At 34.9% G+C, this 20259-nt stretch overlaps 1 protein-coding gene across 1 annotated transcript in view; it reads right to left on the bottom strand.

Annotated features, from left to right (window-relative positions):
* The window catches only part of LOC100395907 (N-deacetylase and N-sulfotransferase 4), a 308362-nt gene that overhangs the window by 23925 nt on the left and 264178 nt on the right, over nt 1–20259 (bottom strand). The window contains exons 7-8 of the mRNA XM_002745451.7: nt 16572–16754; nt 38–134 (exon numbers count right to left, since the gene is read on the bottom strand). Coding sequence (XP_002745497.5) covers nt 38–134; nt 16572–16754 — 280 coding nt within the window. The remainder of the gene's footprint in view (nt 1–37; nt 135–16571; nt 16755–20259) is intronic.

Here is a 20259-nt window from a genome sequence, read left to right as displayed (position 1 = left end):
TTTAAAAAATATAAGCAGCATAATTGGCTATTTTTACCTGTTTTTTGTGGACCAATTACTAGAAATTTTGGTAAGTGGTCACAAGTTTTCTCTCTGGACCAGATGTCTTTGTGTCGTTTATCATCACACGGATTCTGCAAGAAGGAAGAATAAGTAACCTTACTGTGTAATGAGTGCCTGGCTCTGTTCACTAAAAATTGTTCAAAAGATGGAATCATCGTTTTGCCTAATAACCTAGAACTTGGAGTTAGACCTCACTCTGGTTCTCTGATGTTCAAATCTTTTTTTAAATACAGTTATTGGCATTTTCCTTACCTCAAGGCTGAGGCTTAGCATCAAGTCCCTCCTGTCATTATCATCTTTCAATGTTTGACTAGGTTCTAATCGCTGTGATACTACTCTATTTCTTGGTTTATGTTTCACATGTATATATCAGAGGACTTGACTTAAGTTGGCTTGATCATAGTTACACATTTTACTGTGCTCTCCCTAATCATTGCTATTTTTTTCTCCCTAGAGGCTCAAATGCTAACCTTGAATTCCAGACTTGGCCAACATTTCCTTTTTATATTATTCGATTTTTTGATTCAGATACTCCCATAGTTTTGGCACATTTTATAAGCTGATAGCTTCTAGATCAGTACCCAGCCTCTACCTTCCTCCTGAGCTCTAGACTTACGTTTTACATTGCAAACATATCATTTTGTATAGATATGGTGAGGAAATTTCAGACTCAACATACCCAATGTATCCATTGGTTCAATAATATCCCCATCTAACCTTCACTTTTGGTGCCAGTTTTTATTTCATTTTATCTGGTTGACTCTAATTTATTATCAAAATCTTTACACTTCTGAGAATTAAAAGGGCCTTTAAAAATAAAAGGATAAAATTTTTGAAATATTTATGGACTGCTATATTGGTTTTATTATATTGGTGATCTAAACAACAATTGTATTCAAAACGATTGTCACAAGTAAAATTATTTTTAAAAACACATATACCTTGGAAATTAAAACATTCTATTTTTATATTTATTATCCCAATAATAAAAATAAAACAAGAAGGAAAGCATTTATGGTTCATATTTATGTACTTTAATCAGTTCCTTTTTCGCTTAATTTTTATTTTTTTAAAATTTTATGGCTACATACTGGATATACATATTGATGAAATACATGAGATATTTTGATACAGGCACATGATACATAATAATCACATCAGGGTAAATGAGGTATCCATCACTTCAAGCATTTATCATTTCTTGCATTACAAAGGTTCTAATTTTATACTTTTGGTTAATTTAAATGTAAAATAAATTATTGTTAACTGTAGTCACCTCGTTCTGCTACTAAATACTAGCTCTCACACATTCTATTTTTGTACCCATTTACAATCCCCACTCCCCCACCTCCACTTTCCTTCCCAGTTCCTGATAACCGTCATACTATTCTCTATCTCCATGAATTCATGAGTTCAATTGTTTTAATTTTTCTTTCTTTTCTTTTCTTCTTTTTTTTTTTTGATGGAGTCTTGCTTTGTTGCCAGGCTGGAGTAAAATGGTGCGGTCTTGGCTCACAGCAACCTCTGCTTCCCAGGTTTAAGTGATTCTCCTGTCTCAGCCTCCCAAGTAGCTGAGATTACAGGCATGCACCACCATACTCAACTAATTTTTGTATTTTTTTTAGTAAAGATGGGGTTTCACCATGTTGATAGGGGTGGTCGCCATCTCTTGACCTCATGATCCTCCTGCATTGGCCTCCCAAAGTCCTGCAATTACAGGCACAAGTCACCATGCCTGGCCAATCATTTTAATTTTTAGCCCTAGAAAATGCATGAGAACATGTGAAGTTTGTCTTTCTGCGCCTGGCTTATTTCACTAATATAGTGTCCTCAGGTTTTATCCACGTTGTTAAAAAAAAAAATCTCATTCTTTTTCGTGACTGAATAATACTTCATTGTGTGTATGTTTCACATTCTCTTCATTCATTTCTCTGTTTTTGGACACTTAAGTTGCTTCCAAACCTTGGCTATTGTGAATAGTGCTGAAATAAATGTAGGAGTTCAGGTTTCTCTTCAATCTACTGATTTCTTCTTTTTCACAATATTTTTTAATAATCATGCTGTTAGATTGCTGGATCACATGGTAGTTCTATTTTTAGTTTTGTGTGGAACCTCCATACTGTTCTCCATAGTGACTGCATTAATTTACATTCCCACCAACAGTGTCCAAATGTTCCCTTTTCTCTACTTCTTCACCAGCATGAACTATTACTTGCCTTTTGGATAAGATACATCTTAACTGGGGTGATATAATATCTCATTGTAGTTTTGATTTGCATTTCTCTGATGATCAGTGATGTTGGAAATGTTTTTATATACTCATTTAACATTTGCATGTCTTCTTTTGAGAAATGTCTATTCAGATCCTTTGCCCATTTTTAAATTGGATTATGAGATTTTTTTTTCCTGTAGAGTTGTTTGAGTTGCTTACATATCCTGGTTAAAAATCCTTTGTCAGATGGGTAGTTGCAAATATTTTACCACAATCTTTGGGCTGTCTCTAAACTTTATTGATTGTTCCTTTGCTGTGCAGCTTTTTAACTTGATGTGATCCCATTTGCCCATTTTTGCTTTGGCATGGGCTTGTGGGGCATTGCTTAAAAAATCTTTGCAAAGACCAATGTCCTGGAGAGTTTCCCCAAAATTTTATTTAGTAGGTTTATAGTTTGAGGTCTTAGTTTTAAGTGTTTAACCCATTTTAATTTAATTTTGTGTATGGCGAGAGATAGGAGTCTAGTTTCATTCTGCATATGGCTATCTAGTTTTTCCAGCACTGCTTACTGAAGAAACTGTCTTTTCTCCAGTGTATGTTCTTGGCACCTCTGGTGAAAATAAGCTCACTGTAGAAGCATGGGTTTATATCTGGATTCTCTATTCTGTTTCATTGGTCTATGTGTCTGTTTGCATGCCAGTACCGTGTGCTTTGGTTTCTACAGCTCTGTAGTATAATTTGAAGTCAAGTAATGTGATTCTTCCTGTTTTGTACTTTTTGTCTAAGATGGCTTTGGCTATTCTGGGTCTTTTGTGATTACATGTTAATTTTAGAATTTTTTTTTTGTATTTCTGTGAAGAATGCCATTGGTGGTATTAATCAGTTCTTTAGATACATCTTTCTTTAATACCATGTCACCAAAGTTCTTCTGAAGAATGATTGTTTTCAATATTCTTATTATGTTTTGCTTTTCTATAAAATTGTCTGCAATTATTCTCAAAGTTGCATTTCATAGTTAATAAATGTGAAAGTTGACACTCAAATGTTTCTTCTCTGTAAACCACTGTATTTTTAACTGGAGAAAGAGTTGAGATGAGCTTATTTTCTTTTCTGATTTTTTTTCTTTTTTGCACAGTCTTGCTCTGTCACCTAGACTGGGGTACAGTGGCACCATCTTGGCTCACTGCAACCTTCTCCTCTCATGTTCAAGCTATTCTCCTGCCTCACCCTCTAGAGTATCTGAGACTACAGGCGTGCAGCACCATGCCTGGCTAATTTTTGTATTTTTTGGTAGAGATGGGGTTTTGCAATGTTGCCCAGGCTGGCCTGGAACTCCTGGCCTCAGGTGATTCTCCAGCCTTGATCTCTCAAAGTGCTGGGATTAGCAAGAGCTACTGTGACTGACTGAGAAGCTTATTTTCAATTCTATTTTTAAAATATTAAATTGTCTAAATATTAGAGACAAAATATATTCACATTTTTTTCCTTTAAGAGTGTTTTTCTTTGACAAATACTTTTAAATGTAACACTTGTCAAGTGGGTTTTCTCTAATTATGATTCTTTTAAATATTTTGCCAAATATAGGTGCTGCAGAATCATAGGCTTCTCAGTATCATTCTATTCCAGCAAAGAATATAATTTTATCCAATTAAAAATAAGATATTCATTAAGAAATGTTTAGGCTAATTATTCTTAGTGTTGTTATATAGAATAAAAGGACCAGTATCAATCTGGTATTCTGCAGATTCTAACACTGGCCCACTGTGTTGATGACATGATAGTTGGACCTGACAAATAAGTGGCAATTATTTGGCTGTCTTGATAAAACACATGCACTTCAGAGAATGGAAGACAAATATACAAAATTTTAGGAGCCTTCCACCTTTTAAGCTTTCAGATGTCCAGATATCTTGAGCACACTGGGACATCCCATTCATAGCAAAGTGTGAATTGTACCTTGCAGCTTACTGATAAGAGGTAGCACAGTGCTTGATAGGCCTCTTTGGGTTTTGGAGGCAGTATATAATTGCACTAGGAAATATTTCTCTGCACATTTATTGAATGATACAGAAAGCTTCAAGTTTTGGGTGGGTCCTAGAGCAAGACAGGGGTATGCAGTAGGTAACGCTGAAGTACAAGCCACCCTCACACCTGGGCTTTATATGCTGGAAGATTCATGATACTATGGCATCAATGATATAAGTGGATGCCATGTGGGATATCTGGCAAGTACTTGAAAATAATCACAATGTAAACTTCTAAGTTTCCGTAGCAAGGCAGACTATCTAAATCATATTATGCAGACCATAGCTCTTGGTATGCTTCTGTGCTATAGAAAAAGAGTGTTTGTCAGGGATTTTTAATGTGATCACGTGGCTGTAACTACCCACCATGAACTGAGTAGTGATAGACTCATCAAATCATAAATTCAGGTATGTCCAGCAACAATTCATGGTAAGATGGGAATGGTATATATGGGATCAATCTCAGGCTGATCCAGGAGGCACTTACAAATCAGTGGCCCATGACTCTTTGTCAACCGTCACTGTTCCACTGATGCTTCTCCATCAGCTCAGTTTTAGTTTTGTGACAGGGTTCCTAGAACCTGCTGATAAAGAGGAGAAACCCAAGCTTGGTTTGTAGATGGGTTAATCCATATGCTTGTAGAAAACTAAAATGGACTTTTGTGTCACTACCATCCCATTCAGTGGGGCTTCTAAAAATCACTGATTAATGAAACTCTTTCAGTTGTCAGAGCTGTGGGCAGTGCACCTGGTCATCTGTTTTTTGGACAGACTTGTAGCCAAAGTCACCTTCTGTGCCCACATAGGCCTGGCTATCACCACTATGGTGCAGTGCCCAACAAATAGTTTTTATTTAAGGAATACACTATATCACCAGTTGGTGCCTCTGCTGTACCCTTTGTCCAAGGAGTTGTGTATTTGAGTCCAGGAGTTGCTGTAGGAATGAACCCCCTCACCATTATTCCCAATGACATAGTTGGATAATTTGTGCTTTCCTTCCTCCCAACTTTAAGCTCAGTGGGTCTAGGAATTCTAGCTTGCACAACAGGGAAGATTCCACTAGGGGTCATGAGAAGAGATTCACTGAACACAAAGCCACAACTGCTACCCAGTCACTTTGGACTTCCTGTGCCAGTGGACTGGCAGACATAGAAATGAGTTGTCATCCTGGTAGGAATAAGTGACCCACATAATCATGGGGAATTAGAATAGCTATTACATAGCAAGAATAGGGAGACATATCTTTGGCATTCAGATAATTCACTAAGTTGCTTGTTGGTACTTCCACACTCAGTTATAACTGTAACACTGCCTGATACGTGCTAGATGGGGGTGCCAGAACAGAGTACCAAATTACACCTTACTTCGTAAAGTAAGTTGTTGTTATCTAAACACAGCCTTTCTCCTGAAGAAATGTATAAAAGGAGAGTTAGTGAGACAATATACCACTGATGCTACTTCATTCAGTCCTAAGACTGTATCTGACCCACCCAGTATTTCTTCTAGGTCAGCATAAATACTAACCAAAGGTGAGGGAAATACAGAACAGAAGACAAAATTGGAGAAAATAATCACTGATTTCACCTTTGGGACCCAAACCAGCAATTACGTTATAGTTCCTCACAATAACTCTCTTGTTACATGTTTCCCCAGGCATGAAGTTTATAGAATCATGAGAAAAAAATGTGTCTGGATGGAGTGAACATAACAAATGAAACTCGGATTGTAAGAGTAGAGTGTGGTGGATGCTCTTTTCTCCACTGAAAGCATCCTCTCTTCAGATTAGTGCAAACCCTCCACTCCTTCTCTGAACCTTGCCAGCTGCTGTTGCCCCCAGCTGGGGGACTGAGAATTCTCCCTGGCTAATAGAAGCCACCTGACCGCAAATCAAACTCTGCACCCCCTCCTCATTCTCAGGGGATGGCCCACCACCAGTGGATGCAGGGGTACAGAAGACTGATGTGCTTGTCTCAAGGTGAGACAATTTGTGACTAGTGGTCTCCCTGCAGATCAGGTAAAACTAGGCTTTATGAGAGATGACATCCTTGCTCAGCTCTTCCCCCTTCTTTTCAGTTCCATGTTTGCCCTTATAGGTTTTCCTGAAAGCATTTCTTAAACAAATCATTTGCAATGTAATCTCTATCTCACATTCAGCTTCTGGGAAACACTACCTATGACAGTCACCATTCATACTAAATAAAATTAAGAGATAGCCTTGACTCAAACGCATTCTCTATCCCAGCTCTCATTGGAACAAGACTGAAGTGCAATATAAAAGGATTGGTCATGCATAATGACAACCATATTATGTTAGAATTTACCTTGGAAAAAATTAGGTTACAGATCCTAGATTTTTCTACAAATTCATCTGTGGAAACTGTGATAAAAGGAGTTATTTACAAGTCAGTGAAATTGACATTCCTTATTTAATTTAACTGAAATTTTGTTTTAACTGCTATCTTCCCTGATGATGATAGACAAAGCTTCCTCCCACTGTTGTCTCTTTCTGAGTTTCCTGTCATATTTTCTTTATTACCTATCAATACCTAAAATTATCTTATTTGCATATATGTTTGTAATGATTTTATATAATACATATAAGTATACTTATAGTTTATAGTAATTCTATCTCAACTGGGATGTAAGTTCTCTGAAGGTGAGGCTTCTGTCTTCTTTATTGCTACAATCTAATACTTAAGAAATGTAGAATAAATATTTGTAGAATGGCTGACATAAGACAGGCACAGTAAACATTTAGCAATCAGCATAGACTAGTTTTGATATATGCTTGAAAACAAATGTAATGCTAACTGTATAGAGATTTAGCATCTAAAACTCCTACAGCAAACCATAGACAGTCCCCACTGCTGCTTTTCATGGCAGTCCCAGAAACTAGTTAGTGAATATGCCATCACTTTAGAACTTAAACATTATTTTTCTCATATTATCACATAACTATTTTATTTATAAAGAACTTCATTTCAGAACTGCATTTTAGATACCAAGCAATAGGAAGTTAGTTCCCAACCTATACTTATTGAATTTCCCCACACATAATCCAGTAGAGCAAATCTCAGGTGTTCACTTCATTTGCTCAAATGAAGATTTTTTTAATGCTTAGCAAAGGTAGAAGAGTAAACTAATTGATTATTCAGTGCCACTGTTGAAAGTCAAAGTCTTATTTGTGAGATCTCTCTTGGTTCCATATGTTCACCTTGGCCACTTATCTTCTTTATTGCTGTGCACATGTCTTTGTCATTGTAATTTCTGCTTGCAAAACTGGTGAAATAAAATGTTCACAGGAATAATCAGATTTAATGTAAGACTTGAAAAGAGTTGTATCTTCAACACACAGAGAGAACATGGATAAGCATGCTTTTATGGGGTAGAGGATGACACTAGTTAATATCTAATTATACTTTTCCAGAAAGAAAGTTGGGATTCTAAGCTGTTGCAATACTTGCTCTTCCAAATATTTTTATTGCTAACAACTTAATTTACATTATTTCAGTTTTTCCTATCAGTATGTTCATCAATCTAGGCAGATTGTCTTTCTTTGTAAATGCACTCCTTCTATATTATGCTATTTTAGGGATTTCTAGGTGCTCATTTCTGTTTTCACCTCTTTTCCTGGCATATTTCCCCTTTTGTCTGCTAATCACAATTTTATTAATGGATGTTTGTATTTTCTATTTTATATTCTGGAAATGTTTGGTTAGACTTTTCCTACTCTGGCTTTTCTTACATTGTCTGAAAATCTGAAAATCAGCAAACATGATGTTTAACTTTTATTGATCACCTTCTACATTCCAGGCACTTGATTGACGTAGATTATTTCTAATCTTCAGAGCAGCCTGGATAGACAGATATTATTATCCCTTCTTGATAGCTGAGAAAGCTGAGATGCAAGGTGTCTTATTTAGGCCCTGCTGAAGGTCACACAGCAAGGTAGTTTCAGATTTAGAATCCAAATCTGGCATTGTCTTTGCAGTTAAATTATGTGTGTGTATGCACGCACACATGTGCATGTGAAGTTTTTGACAATGATTATGAAGGGTAAAGGATCTTTCCAAGAAAAAGCTAAGAATTTAATTGCACTTTCATACTTTGTTCTATTTCTATTGTTTTAAATTTTAAGTCAGAAAATTAGATAGCAATTATTTCCCTTTTCATTCTCCAATCTGATTGTTCCCTACATAACTGAAACTGCAGCAGATATTTACTGGTTTAAGACTCTAATACTATAGATATATTTAAACTTCTAAAAAGGAATTCAGTTAAAATTGCTTTAGGCAGTTTATGGTTACATTGCCAGTCTAGTGAAAATGCATGTAACTCAGCTGTCAAACAGGTACAGGTGATGCACGTGGTTTTTGTATGTGGAATCTATGAGGCAAATTTACTTTTAAGTAGACATAAAGAAGGCAGAAGATTTCCTAAAGCAATGAACAAGACTTAGAAAAGGCAGTAAAATCTGATGAAATTATGTTCCTTACAAGGGCAGAAGCACCCCTGGCTATTTCCCTCCAAATAAGTAAAAATGGCAAATCTGCAATCAAACTAAAAAGAACATGGATTGAAAGAATATCATACCACTGACCTTATTATAATTCCATATTTTATGGAATACATTAAAATACCTTTTGTTCTTATTATATCTAGTTATTCAAATCTACATTGCCTTTTCACTACTAAAAAATTGCTTTGCTCCCTATTGTCCACATCCTTCACTGGCAAGGACACCGTGGAATTATCAGTTCAAGACTGATTTTTCCCATCAAGGTCATGTGCCTACTCTAGACAACTAGGACATTTCTAGATCTTAAGAGTTGAAACTCTAAAAATGCCTAGCGCTCATGATAGAAGGATTAGTTTCCCAACTACAAACATTTCAGAGGTTATTGGTTTGCTTTTCACTTCCCTTTTGCTATTCCCCTGTTTAAAAAAATAATATTAAAAGAGGCATCTTTTAAAACATACTTTTTCATCTAGGTGTGGTGGGTCACACCTGTAGTCCTAGTAGTTTGGGAGGCTGAGCGGGCAGATCGTGAGGTCAAGAGATTGAGACCATCCTGGCCAATATGGTGAAACCCCATCTCTACTAAAAATACAAAAATTGGCTGGGCATGGTGGCGCATGCCTGTAGTCCCAGCTACAAGGGATGCTGAGGCAGGAAAACTGCTTGAATCCGGGAGGTGGAGATTGCAGTGAGTTGAGATGGTGCCACTGCACTCCTGCCCAGGTGACAGTGTGAGACTTTGTATCAAAAACAAACAAACCAAACAAAAAACCCATATTTTTTCTTTCCAATCGGGCTGCGTTTCTAAATTTCTTCTGCTTATTAAGTCTTGCCCTACGTATGTATGTAAAATGCCTTTTCCAAGTTCATGTTGTGCAGGGTGATGACTTTCAAGTTTTGTCTTTTAGTATCATTTAAGCCTAATACAATCCATGTACACTGATGAGGAAGTTTAATAGATTAAGGGTGTTTATTCTCAGTGCTTCAATAAACAAATCTTTATGGAAGAACTGAGAGACATCTTTATGAAGACTTGAACTCTCCTTATTCTCCATGTAAAATCCATGCAGTCCCTCAATTCCTTGGGAAAGTGTTTCTTGTGGGAGTACACCGATCCATAATAAGTGCACTCACTAGAGAACTTCTTTAGCACTAAATAGACTGATTTCTGAAACTTTTCTATAAAGAGCCTGAATTACAAAGATTTATAATACCAACCTCCGGAGGTAGGACTGGATGGAAAAGGGCATGTGGTTCCGTGTCTGTCTGGGTGGACAACTTCAAGAGTGCTGCTCTTGACACAAGTGTCTCTTATTTATTCTAAGTTTCTATCCTTCACCATATTATATTCATGTTTAAGTAAGCTAATACTACTGGTATTTTCCCATAAAGTAGTCTCAGAGTAAAATTGACCCCAAGAGAATGTGGCATGTTTACTCTATAGCTCTACCTTTAAAATCGATGACTGTATACTTCTAAACATGGTCCACTATGTTATTATTTGTGTTTTATGAATATGCTGGGAGAGAGGAGAAAGCTAATTCAATAAAATGAACTATATTTTTAAAATCTTATAAATCAGTTGTTCTAATATAGTACTGTTCACTCATATATGACACTGAATTTATCAAATGTTTCTGTAAGGCACAAACAAAAATTCAGTTTCTTTTTTCATTATTATACTTAGATTAAATGGTCAAATATATTTTTATGATAATTTTACTTTAGAAAATATTGTCACTTTAAGGGAGCTATCTGCAAGTAATTTTTTATAACTGAATTTCAAATAAGTGGTTTGAGTGAGGAATTTGATACTTGACAAGAACATGTTTGCAACTGATTAACAGGGGAAAAGTCCAAGATTTATGTCATCATTTTTGGACATCAGAATGTCTGACAGTCTCATATAATCAAAATGTTGCTTCAGTGTAAATTGAAGAATCAAAATCATGAGAAATTATTGCCATCTTTGGTAGAGGAGGTATTTCTGAAAGGAATACAACATACTATTACTAAGTTAGGAAGAGAAAGACAACATGGCAAAATATAAATTTAAATTTTGATTAAGAAAATATTTAGGCCGGGCGCGGTGGTTCAAGCCTGTATATCCCAGCACTTTGGGAGGCCGAGACGGGTGGATCCCGAGGTCAACAGATCGAGACCATCCTGGTCAACATGGTGAAAACCCGTCTCTACTAAAAAATACAAAAAATTAGCTGGGCACGGTGGCGCGTGCCTGTAATCAATCCCAGCTACTCAGGAGGCTGAGGCAGGAGAATTGGCTGAACCCAGGAGGCGGAGGTTGCGGTGAGCCGAGATTGCGCCATTGCACTCCAGCCTGGGTAACAAGAGCGAAACTCCGTCTCAAAAAAAAAAAAAAAAAAAAAAGAAAAGAAAGAAAATATTTAAGATGATAATGAAATCTGTCCTCTCTCATCTGTGATGCAATAAAAGTATACTGACTTAATTTCACTGAAAAGACCAAAAGATGAATGAATTAAAGTGAAAAGTGCAGTTACAGAACTCCTATTTCCCCAGGAATAGGGGTAGTCACAGATCACTCTTGTTATTCTCAGTCTCACTCAGTCTTCCAAGGTATTGCTTTTCACAGCCATGAAGCTCTTCTGGGCTTCCCTCTCTCACAGGGAAATTACTGTCCTGTCTTCAGCACTTTCCTATTCTTACCTGCCCTGAAAAAAGGCTTCTGTCCACTCTCATAGGTGGGTGATGAAAAATGAGAACACATGGACATAGAAAGGGGAGTACTAAACACTGGGGTCTATTGGGGGAAAAAGGGGAGGGCCAGTGGGAGGGGGAGGTGGGGAGGGATAGCCTGGGGAGAAATGCCAAATGTGGGTGAAGGGGAGAAGAAAAGCAAAGCACACTGCCATGTGTGTTCCTACGCAACTGTCTTGCATGCTCTGCTCATGTACCCCAAAACCTATAATCCAATAAAAAATTAAAAAAAAAAAAAAAAGAAAAAAGGCTTCTGGTGTAATCTTCATTGACCAACTTTTTTTTTTTTTTTTTTTTTTTTTTTGAGACGGAGTTTCGTTCTTGTTACCCAGGCTGGAGTGCAATGGCGCGATCTCGGCTCACCACAACCTCCGCCTCCTGGGTTCAGGCAAATCTCCCGCCTCAGCCTCCTGAGTAGCTGGGATTACAGGCGCACGCCACCATGCCCAGCTAATTTTTTGTATTTTTAGTAGAGACGGGGTTTCACCATGTTGACCAGAATGGTCTCGATCTGTTGACCTCGTGATCCACCCGCCTTGGCCTCCCAAAGTGCTGGGATTACAGGCTTGAGCCACCGCGCCCGGCTGACAAACATTTTTTTAAGTCACTTCACTCTCAGCTTCAAAGCCTAAAGTTTGTTTTTCCTAATTGCCTGTCAAATTCAAATTACACTGGCAGAGTTGAAAGCTCCTCCCTCTGACTTGTACCTGTTTCTACAGGCTACTTACCATTACCTCCCTACTAACTATCCGAGAACAGGTGTGCCACTTTTATTCTTTGTATACACAGTCCTCTGCTTTTGGTTATTCTTTAATGATATTTTGAAGACAGTGGCTATTATACTATGCTAGGTTCCAGGGTGTAAATATAAATCAACAAAGTCTTATTTTTTAAGGTTTGCAGAAACCAATATATGACAGGAATAAGTGTCTGTAATACTGTGTGATAAGTGCAGTAATATGATTATAAATAAGTTATAGGGTGGTGAAAAAAGAAATAAATATGAAGACAAATTTGTAACATTATTTTGTTCACATAACAAGCAGTTATAGTGGCTTACAAGTTTCATGAAGGCAAGAAATTTCTTTTGATTATGTAGGTACTTCAATATCATAGGTTGAATACATTCACACTGAACATATAATCAGATCTAAAGAAAGGAATTATTTCTGAAATTTTATTCTACTTAGAGAGTTGATGGTAATAGTTGATTTACTTTTTTAATTGTAAAGCCACTATCCTGTGGTTGAAATCATCCTGGAGGAGAAGTAAGAAAACCTAGGGCTGTAGACCCGACTTGTTTCTAATAAGCCGAGTGACTTAAAACAAGGCATATCACTTCACTGAGTGTCATCCATTTTCTCTCTACAATGAATAGGTTGAGCTATATGTCTCAAATTTCTTATTCTGCTCTTACAATCTTTAATTTTCTGTGTCAGCATTCCTTCATTCTTTCAACAGATTCATACCAAAAGAACCTTCAGGGTGTATGCCACTAAAACTTAAGGTTTGTTTATGTCATGACATTCAAATTTCATCATTTCTTATCTGGGGCTGGGTGTCTTCACAGCTACCATCAGAAAAGGGATTAACCATCTAAGGTTAGTGTTCTGTGATTTACTTTCCCACTTCTTTAACCCTGGAGACACTGGCGTGGAGGGAGAAACTTTTAGCTCTTAGAGCATTCTCCTGGTCACACAGACAAGCAGGAATCCACATCATGTGTGGCATGTTTGTTGATAGTAAGACTCTGGATGACTGATTGAAGACTGGGACTGAGCTAACCTGACAGTTTGAGAGCTTAAAAGCATCGATTAGTTCAAGTGTAAGAATCTGACCTTCTAACTTCCTCCATATTGTGGTTTTGGTTTCTATAATTGAATTATTTTTAAAAAAAGAAAAAAAAGAAACGCTATTCTTTTACACTGTGTAGTGATTATTCTACCAAACTAATAAGGGACATGAATTAATAGACACCTGTGAGTATTATTTTAAGAGTCTCACACATCAAGGACTAAACTGACAAGGATACAGTCTGGGGATTTCATTACATGCATGTCCTCAGGACACATTCCCGTGTTAATCATCATTGAAAGAATCAATTTCCAGTGAGAGATGAGCACAAATACATTTTGTGCTGTACTTATCAGGCTACCCATTGACAGATATTCATATCGCAGTTTTTAATTAGGTGGCAAAGCAGCTTCACATATACGGTAGTTGGTGCTAATGAAAAGTTACATGAAGAACCAAAGGAAATTAAATAGATATGAACATTATCATTTTTCACTTTTTCTTTTGTTTGTGGTAACAAGAACATGTGAAGTGAAAATCTAAAGAAAAATAATAGTTGACTTAGTTTTAAACATGAAATATACTAAATAAGAAATCACACTGATAAATACAAAAAGTTTCTTTAATATTTTATTTTGACACTTTCTAACAATAACAGAAATACACCATATTTATCTATTCTAACTCTCTAGCATTGTGATGAATAGGCCATAAAATACCTACCAATTAATGCTGGTTTGACTTATTTTACTTTACATAACTCTAAGTTCATATTATATAGAGAAAAGGGTGACAATGCTTACCATTTCTAAATGTGCTGTTACAGATATGAATGTGAAAAGAAGAGAATACCACCAAGTCAGTATTATGTACTTTATTGTTACTTCACAACTTGAAGATTTTTGGACTTCATGTGTTTAGCAAAGTTAAGCAGATTTGCTGCTATAAGTCAACTCTTCTCAAAATCTCATGTATCTGAATAATTCTCTCCTAATGTAACTACTCTTTATTTTCTACTCCTTGTTTTTCTTCTTAAATATATTTGAGAATATGTGATATATGATATTTGAGTATATATGGTATTTAGTTAACAAGAATGTTTGCAATTTTAAAGTCTTAGTGAAAAGTAACTATATAAATAATATAACTCACATGATAGCAAAGGGGTTCTTTCACAGGAAAACATTTACTCATGTATCGTTTAAGTACTTTTACAGAAAACTATATTTTGATAATGTATATGAATATTCCTAAACTTATTTAAACAACAATGATAAAAACTTGTAAACTCTATGTTAACTTTTCTAAGTTATTCTCTCTTTTATGAAGAACTTCCTAAGAACTTGCCCCTATATTATTCAAAATTAACATTGTCAGTACTTGCAAATTATGTATGTATCTTTTATCTTCTAAGAATGGTATAATTTCTTAAAGAATAATCCTATATTTTAATTTCGAATTTTTACTTATATCCCTAAACAGCACCGTATTCTATGTTTAACAAACATTCAATCAATACTTAGAATTATCATGTTGACCAAATCATATTGGAGCTGGCATATCTTTGATATTCATTTTTTAAGAAAAGTGTCATAGATATCCAAACATATTAATACACACAGTTCTTTACGTTAAAAACTTCAAACAATATCAAGAAACTCAGTTCATAATTTAATAAAACCATTTTCCTTTTTCTACAGTTAGAGGAAGGGTAGAGCTGGAGGCCACTGAAGAATTCTTTCTATTTAAGCTATCTAAAATCTTTGTTAATTTGTCTGGTTTTTATTTTTACTGTACCATAAATATTATAGTTATATTTTACATAAACATTTGTGAGAAAAGAATTGATTTATCATCACTGATATATCAGTTTTACAAACGTGTTTCAGATCTTTTGAATAACCACCATTTATGGGACATAATGCTTTGTCTTTATACAATTCTGTTTTGTGTGTTGATATATGCTCATAATACTTATGCTTGTATCTATTTATCTGACTTTCTAATTTACATATCAAATGGTAGATGGTCAACTAACTTATTGGAATGGTAAATAGAATGTGTAGTTCAATGTAAACACAAATGGTAAAAGACTGCTTAATAAATCATATATGACACATTCTAGCAGTCAGTTTTAAAACACATTTTTGAAACATAGGATAGTAAATAATAAGAAATCTCCCCATTGGCTTTGAGAAAAAATGTATTTTGTTCTTTGCATGCCCTAGAACATCTAGCCTTACCTTACACATAGCAGATGCACAATGAACATGTGTTGGGTGCATTCTGACAGTGTGGGCACAGGGTGGGATGTAATATGATTTATGGCATAAAGAGAAACAAATAGTTTGATGAGAGGGAGAGAGGATGACAAAAAGTCAGTTCTACAATGATTTCTCATTAATGGTGATGCTACTTTCACAACTGACTGCTTGGCAGGGGACTATCTCATCTGCTTTCTGCAGCCAGCCTATTGATTTTGTGTGTGGATGTGATCTGATGCATAAAGAGGCAAGAAAATGGGAGGCAACATTTTCCTAGATAACTGCCAAGAAGCAGATAGTTTACATTTGATGCATCCAGGCTAAGTGGCCCCACATGAAGTTGAATTATTAGTAAAAGCAATCCTAACACTGACAATTCTCTTTTCCAGTAGGTCTAATGTTAGTGAAAGATTTGTTAGATTTAAAGAAAAGCAAAGATATGCTAGAGAGAGATTAACTCCATGTGGATACAAGGTAAAAATTATTCTCCCTTTCTTATATACACAATGTTGTATACATATATATCCTTTTCTTATATACACAATGTTGTATACATATACATATCAAAGTCTAACTATAAGTCTTAGAATATAGTGGCTCCAGGTTTTATCTAGATATCCAGTGTCTAACCATTTTACTGCTAGTAGGTGCTCACACTGCGTACAAGGTAATATGATTAGCTTGGAGAAGAAACCAACAATGAAAGAACATCTTCAAAGCAAAATTTGTAAACCAACCAAGTAACCAACTAAACAAAAACTCAGAGAAGCAAGCAAAAAATGCAAACAATTAAAAAATAAACAAAAATTGTTGAGAAAGAGAATAAAACTATTGTATAGAAGAGGATTTTGTGTTAAATTCCAGTTTTTAAATGTCCAGCATTTTGCCTAACACAAGTTATACACTCACAAATTGCTAGTTTCTTTCCTTCCACCCCAGGAGAGAATGTTAAATGTTACCTGCCATAGAGGGTCTTTCTGCTCAGGAAAGAGCTCAAAGTACTTGTGGGCCAGTTTCACTGGAGGCAGAGTTTGCAGTTTCAGGTTGGTCCAGCTCTGCACAAAGTTGGCCAAGTTCACAAAGGTATACAACCCTAGGCGGTCATTTCCATAGTTTGACAAATGGGTCATGAAAATGCTGATCTGAAAGATAAATAAAAATGATGACAAAAATATATGCTTAAGTTCAAAAGTACCAGTACAAGCCCCACTCAGCACCTCGCCTCACCTTGGAATTTCACAAGAATTGCAATGATCTTTTTAAGTGGAAAGCTACACATTTAATTTTAATCTCAAAATAATACTTAAACTCACTTTTAAAATTAAAATTAAAATTGAGAGTGTCATTTCCTCACTGTTCTTCAGAAGGATAGTGTTACTTTGCATATCAGTTTTGCTTACCGTGGAGCCAATACCGTCAAATTCCAATCTATTAACTTTCAGACTAGTGAAGAACCAATATTAAGCCAGTTCTAAAATTAAGCAAATTTTCCAGAGCTTTTCTGTGTGTACAGATTGAAATAGAATCAGACTCAAGAAAATGTGCTTCTTTGTGGTCTAATTAAAAGAATTTTATTGCAGTAGAGACTGTAAATGTTTGCACAGAAACTGATTGCGTTTAGCCAGAAACTCTTTTCCATTCATTAATCCTTTTACAACTTTTCATACCTCAATATTAACTCTAAAAATATCATGGCATTTCAGAGTAGTTCTTTTGTGTATGATAGACACAAGGAAAAGTGAAATTAGATGAATTGGTATTGAAAGAGCAACTAAAAATTCAAATGTGTTACAATCATAACTAATAGTTTACCACGCATAGCAACAGGGATTTAAAAAATACTAAATAAAAGAAAAATGGCAAAATTCTGATTTAAATTGCAGAGATTGTTTATGCAAGTCATAAAAAGAGAGTTCATCACTTTGTGACAAACATAATTTTGTACTTGTTCTTTAATGTCCTAATATAAGGCTAATATGATGCCATAAATAATAGTATGAGAACAAATATAACATCTGAAGTTGAACGGAAAAATAATATAGAAAAAAATTCAAGTGTCTCATGGCTAATATTTTGTATGGAAACTCACTGACACTTTTTTAAGGGTTTATGTTTCTTGGTGTGGTTAGATATTACCCATGCAGTAAAGACTATATGCAGGCCTTCTGTTCTCATAAACTCTCACAGGATAACTATAAATGCCTAAGGAGGAGGCCTTTTATCTTGAAAAATAATAGAAGCATTATCTTGCACCAGAATTTAAAAAATACATGCTGGCAAGAAACTGTAAGTTAAAACCCCCTAAACGTTAGTTGATAAAATGGTCTTATTTAAGATTCATATGGAATCATTTAAACAAACATAGGCATATATGTCACTCCCCATTGTTACATTGGCCAATCTGACAGGTAGCAGTTTATTGTTTGAATACCCTTTTTATTGTGGAAAAGGTATTCTCTATTATTTGTCATACTAGAATACTGAACAAAAATTATCTGAAGAAACCTATTAAAATGATCAAAGTCACGCCTCATCATAGTTGAAGGTAGAGAAGAGAATGTGGCTTCAATGTCCCTAACTTACATAAAATAATACCTAAAATTCATATAGTACTTGTTTACTATGTACTAAGCAGGATTCTAAGTCCTTTACACATATGAAATAATTAAATCTTCTTAATACTGTTACAAAGGAGCTACTGTTATTGTCCCCTTTTACAGATGAAAAAAAAAAATGCAGCAGAAAGCAATTAAGTATCGTGTTTAGTTCTACATCTATTCAGTGGCAGAGTAGGAATTTAAACCCAGGCACTCAGATTTCCAATTCTGACACATAACAGAAAGCTTCACCAAAACATTTTTTTATATTGAGTTTGACATCCATCATTTTTTTTTCTTTTTCACTTTTCAACAACAACAAAAAAAGCAAGACAAACAATGTATTTTTATAGAAGGCAGTAGAAAACTATGTATGTATTATCTTGGCAGCTTAAAGTTTTTATTTTTCTTCTTAAACTGAAATGAAGAATGAAAAAATATTTTGCAAACCTTAAATGAAAGTTTTTAAGACAATGAATTATAGTCTCTGAGAAGAATATTAGTAATAGACTGCAAATTTATCTTTGAAGACAGTATCGCACCTGTCATATTTCTGGTCCATTTTTTATCCTTGGAGGATATTCAAATCTTTTACTGGAAACATCAAAAAAGAGAGTAGATGTTTTAACAATATTATTTATTTAATTTAGATAGAAATTTAAGTTAAACACCTTAAATTTAAGTTGGATCTCTTAATTGCTTTAAATATAATTAAAACCCCTAAATATTAATTGACAATGATTTTAATTGAGATTCATATAAAATCTCAAGTAAAATTTAAATCATTTAAAATTGCAAATATTTTCCTATGAATGTCAAGTGCAATTATTATATCAACTAATATTTAAGGATTTAACTTACATTTCTACCTAGATGAATCATATAAATATAACACTGTCCATTGTTAAACTGGCCAATCTCTCACTCTTAGATTCTTTTATCTCAAATAAAAAGTTCCCTTTTGGCAGGACTTACAGAGTTTCTGTAACATAACATGGTATCTGTAGTTGATGACCATATAACTGCAATTATTATGAGAGTTTCTTTATAATCACCATAAAATAATATGCATTTGATTTTCAATAAGTATGCATTTATTTCATGTCACTACTGTAATTAAGAAATAAGACAATGTAAGTAGCATGCTTCAGGATAATTATAGTTTCCCAGTCCTGAAAATATTATTAAAAAAACAGGCTTGAATGTTAAATGCCCTGAGAAAGGTAATAATGTTCCAGAAATCTACCACCTGCCCTCTAGCATTGTTATTTTAAGAAGGAAATGTAAGGCACCTGTGAGGGTCTAAAGTCTGACAAAATTATAAATAAGAATACCACTTTGAGAGTATTGTAAAGAGTAGTTTTATATCATAAGCAGATATATATTATCATTTTATTAGGGTGTTAACATAGGCTTTTAAAAGATTTTGCAACAGACTAGGTATAAGTCATTTTTCCAGAGCTTTCTTAGGAGCATAAGACTTGTTTGATGAAAAAAAGCATAAAACTGAATGCAGGGCAAATGGAAAATCTGTCTTTGGAAGAAAGCAGAGCCTGGAGATATGCACTTCTAAGCTGAGGCACACTGCTGCATTCAAATTTTCCTTTACTGAGAATAAAAACAAGCACCTGTCCATGTTGGTTGCAATCACTGTTGTATGGGGCAGCATGTGCACATGCCTTACTGGTTAGAAACAAATTAGTGCTGGTGTATTGTCAATTGGTTGCACTTTAAGAAAAACAATTCTGCAAGCACAGCTTAACTGTGCATATCTGGCTTGCTAAAATCACCTATTTTGCAGACAGAGCATAATAGTTTTAGTAATTCTGGACAAATGGCTTCTTTAAACAAACAAACAAAAACCTATTTCAGAGAGTGTAGGTGTATAAGATGAATTAAAAATGGATGTTGTTGAGGCATAAATAAGAGAATTCAAATAATACGTGGTATGAGTAGCAAATAATTTTTCACAGACTTACATTGCTACTGTTTTTTACTGTTCATCTTGTTCTTTTATATATTTATTTTGATTATTATTTTCTTATTGTAT

This window comes from Callithrix jacchus, chromosome 3 (assembly GCF_049354715.1).
Source record: "Callithrix jacchus isolate 240 chromosome 3, calJac240_pri, whole genome shotgun sequence".
Classification (NCBI taxonomy): domain Eukaryota; kingdom Metazoa; phylum Chordata; class Mammalia; order Primates; family Cebidae; genus Callithrix; species Callithrix jacchus.
This window is presented reverse-complemented; position numbering and strand designations above follow the sequence as displayed.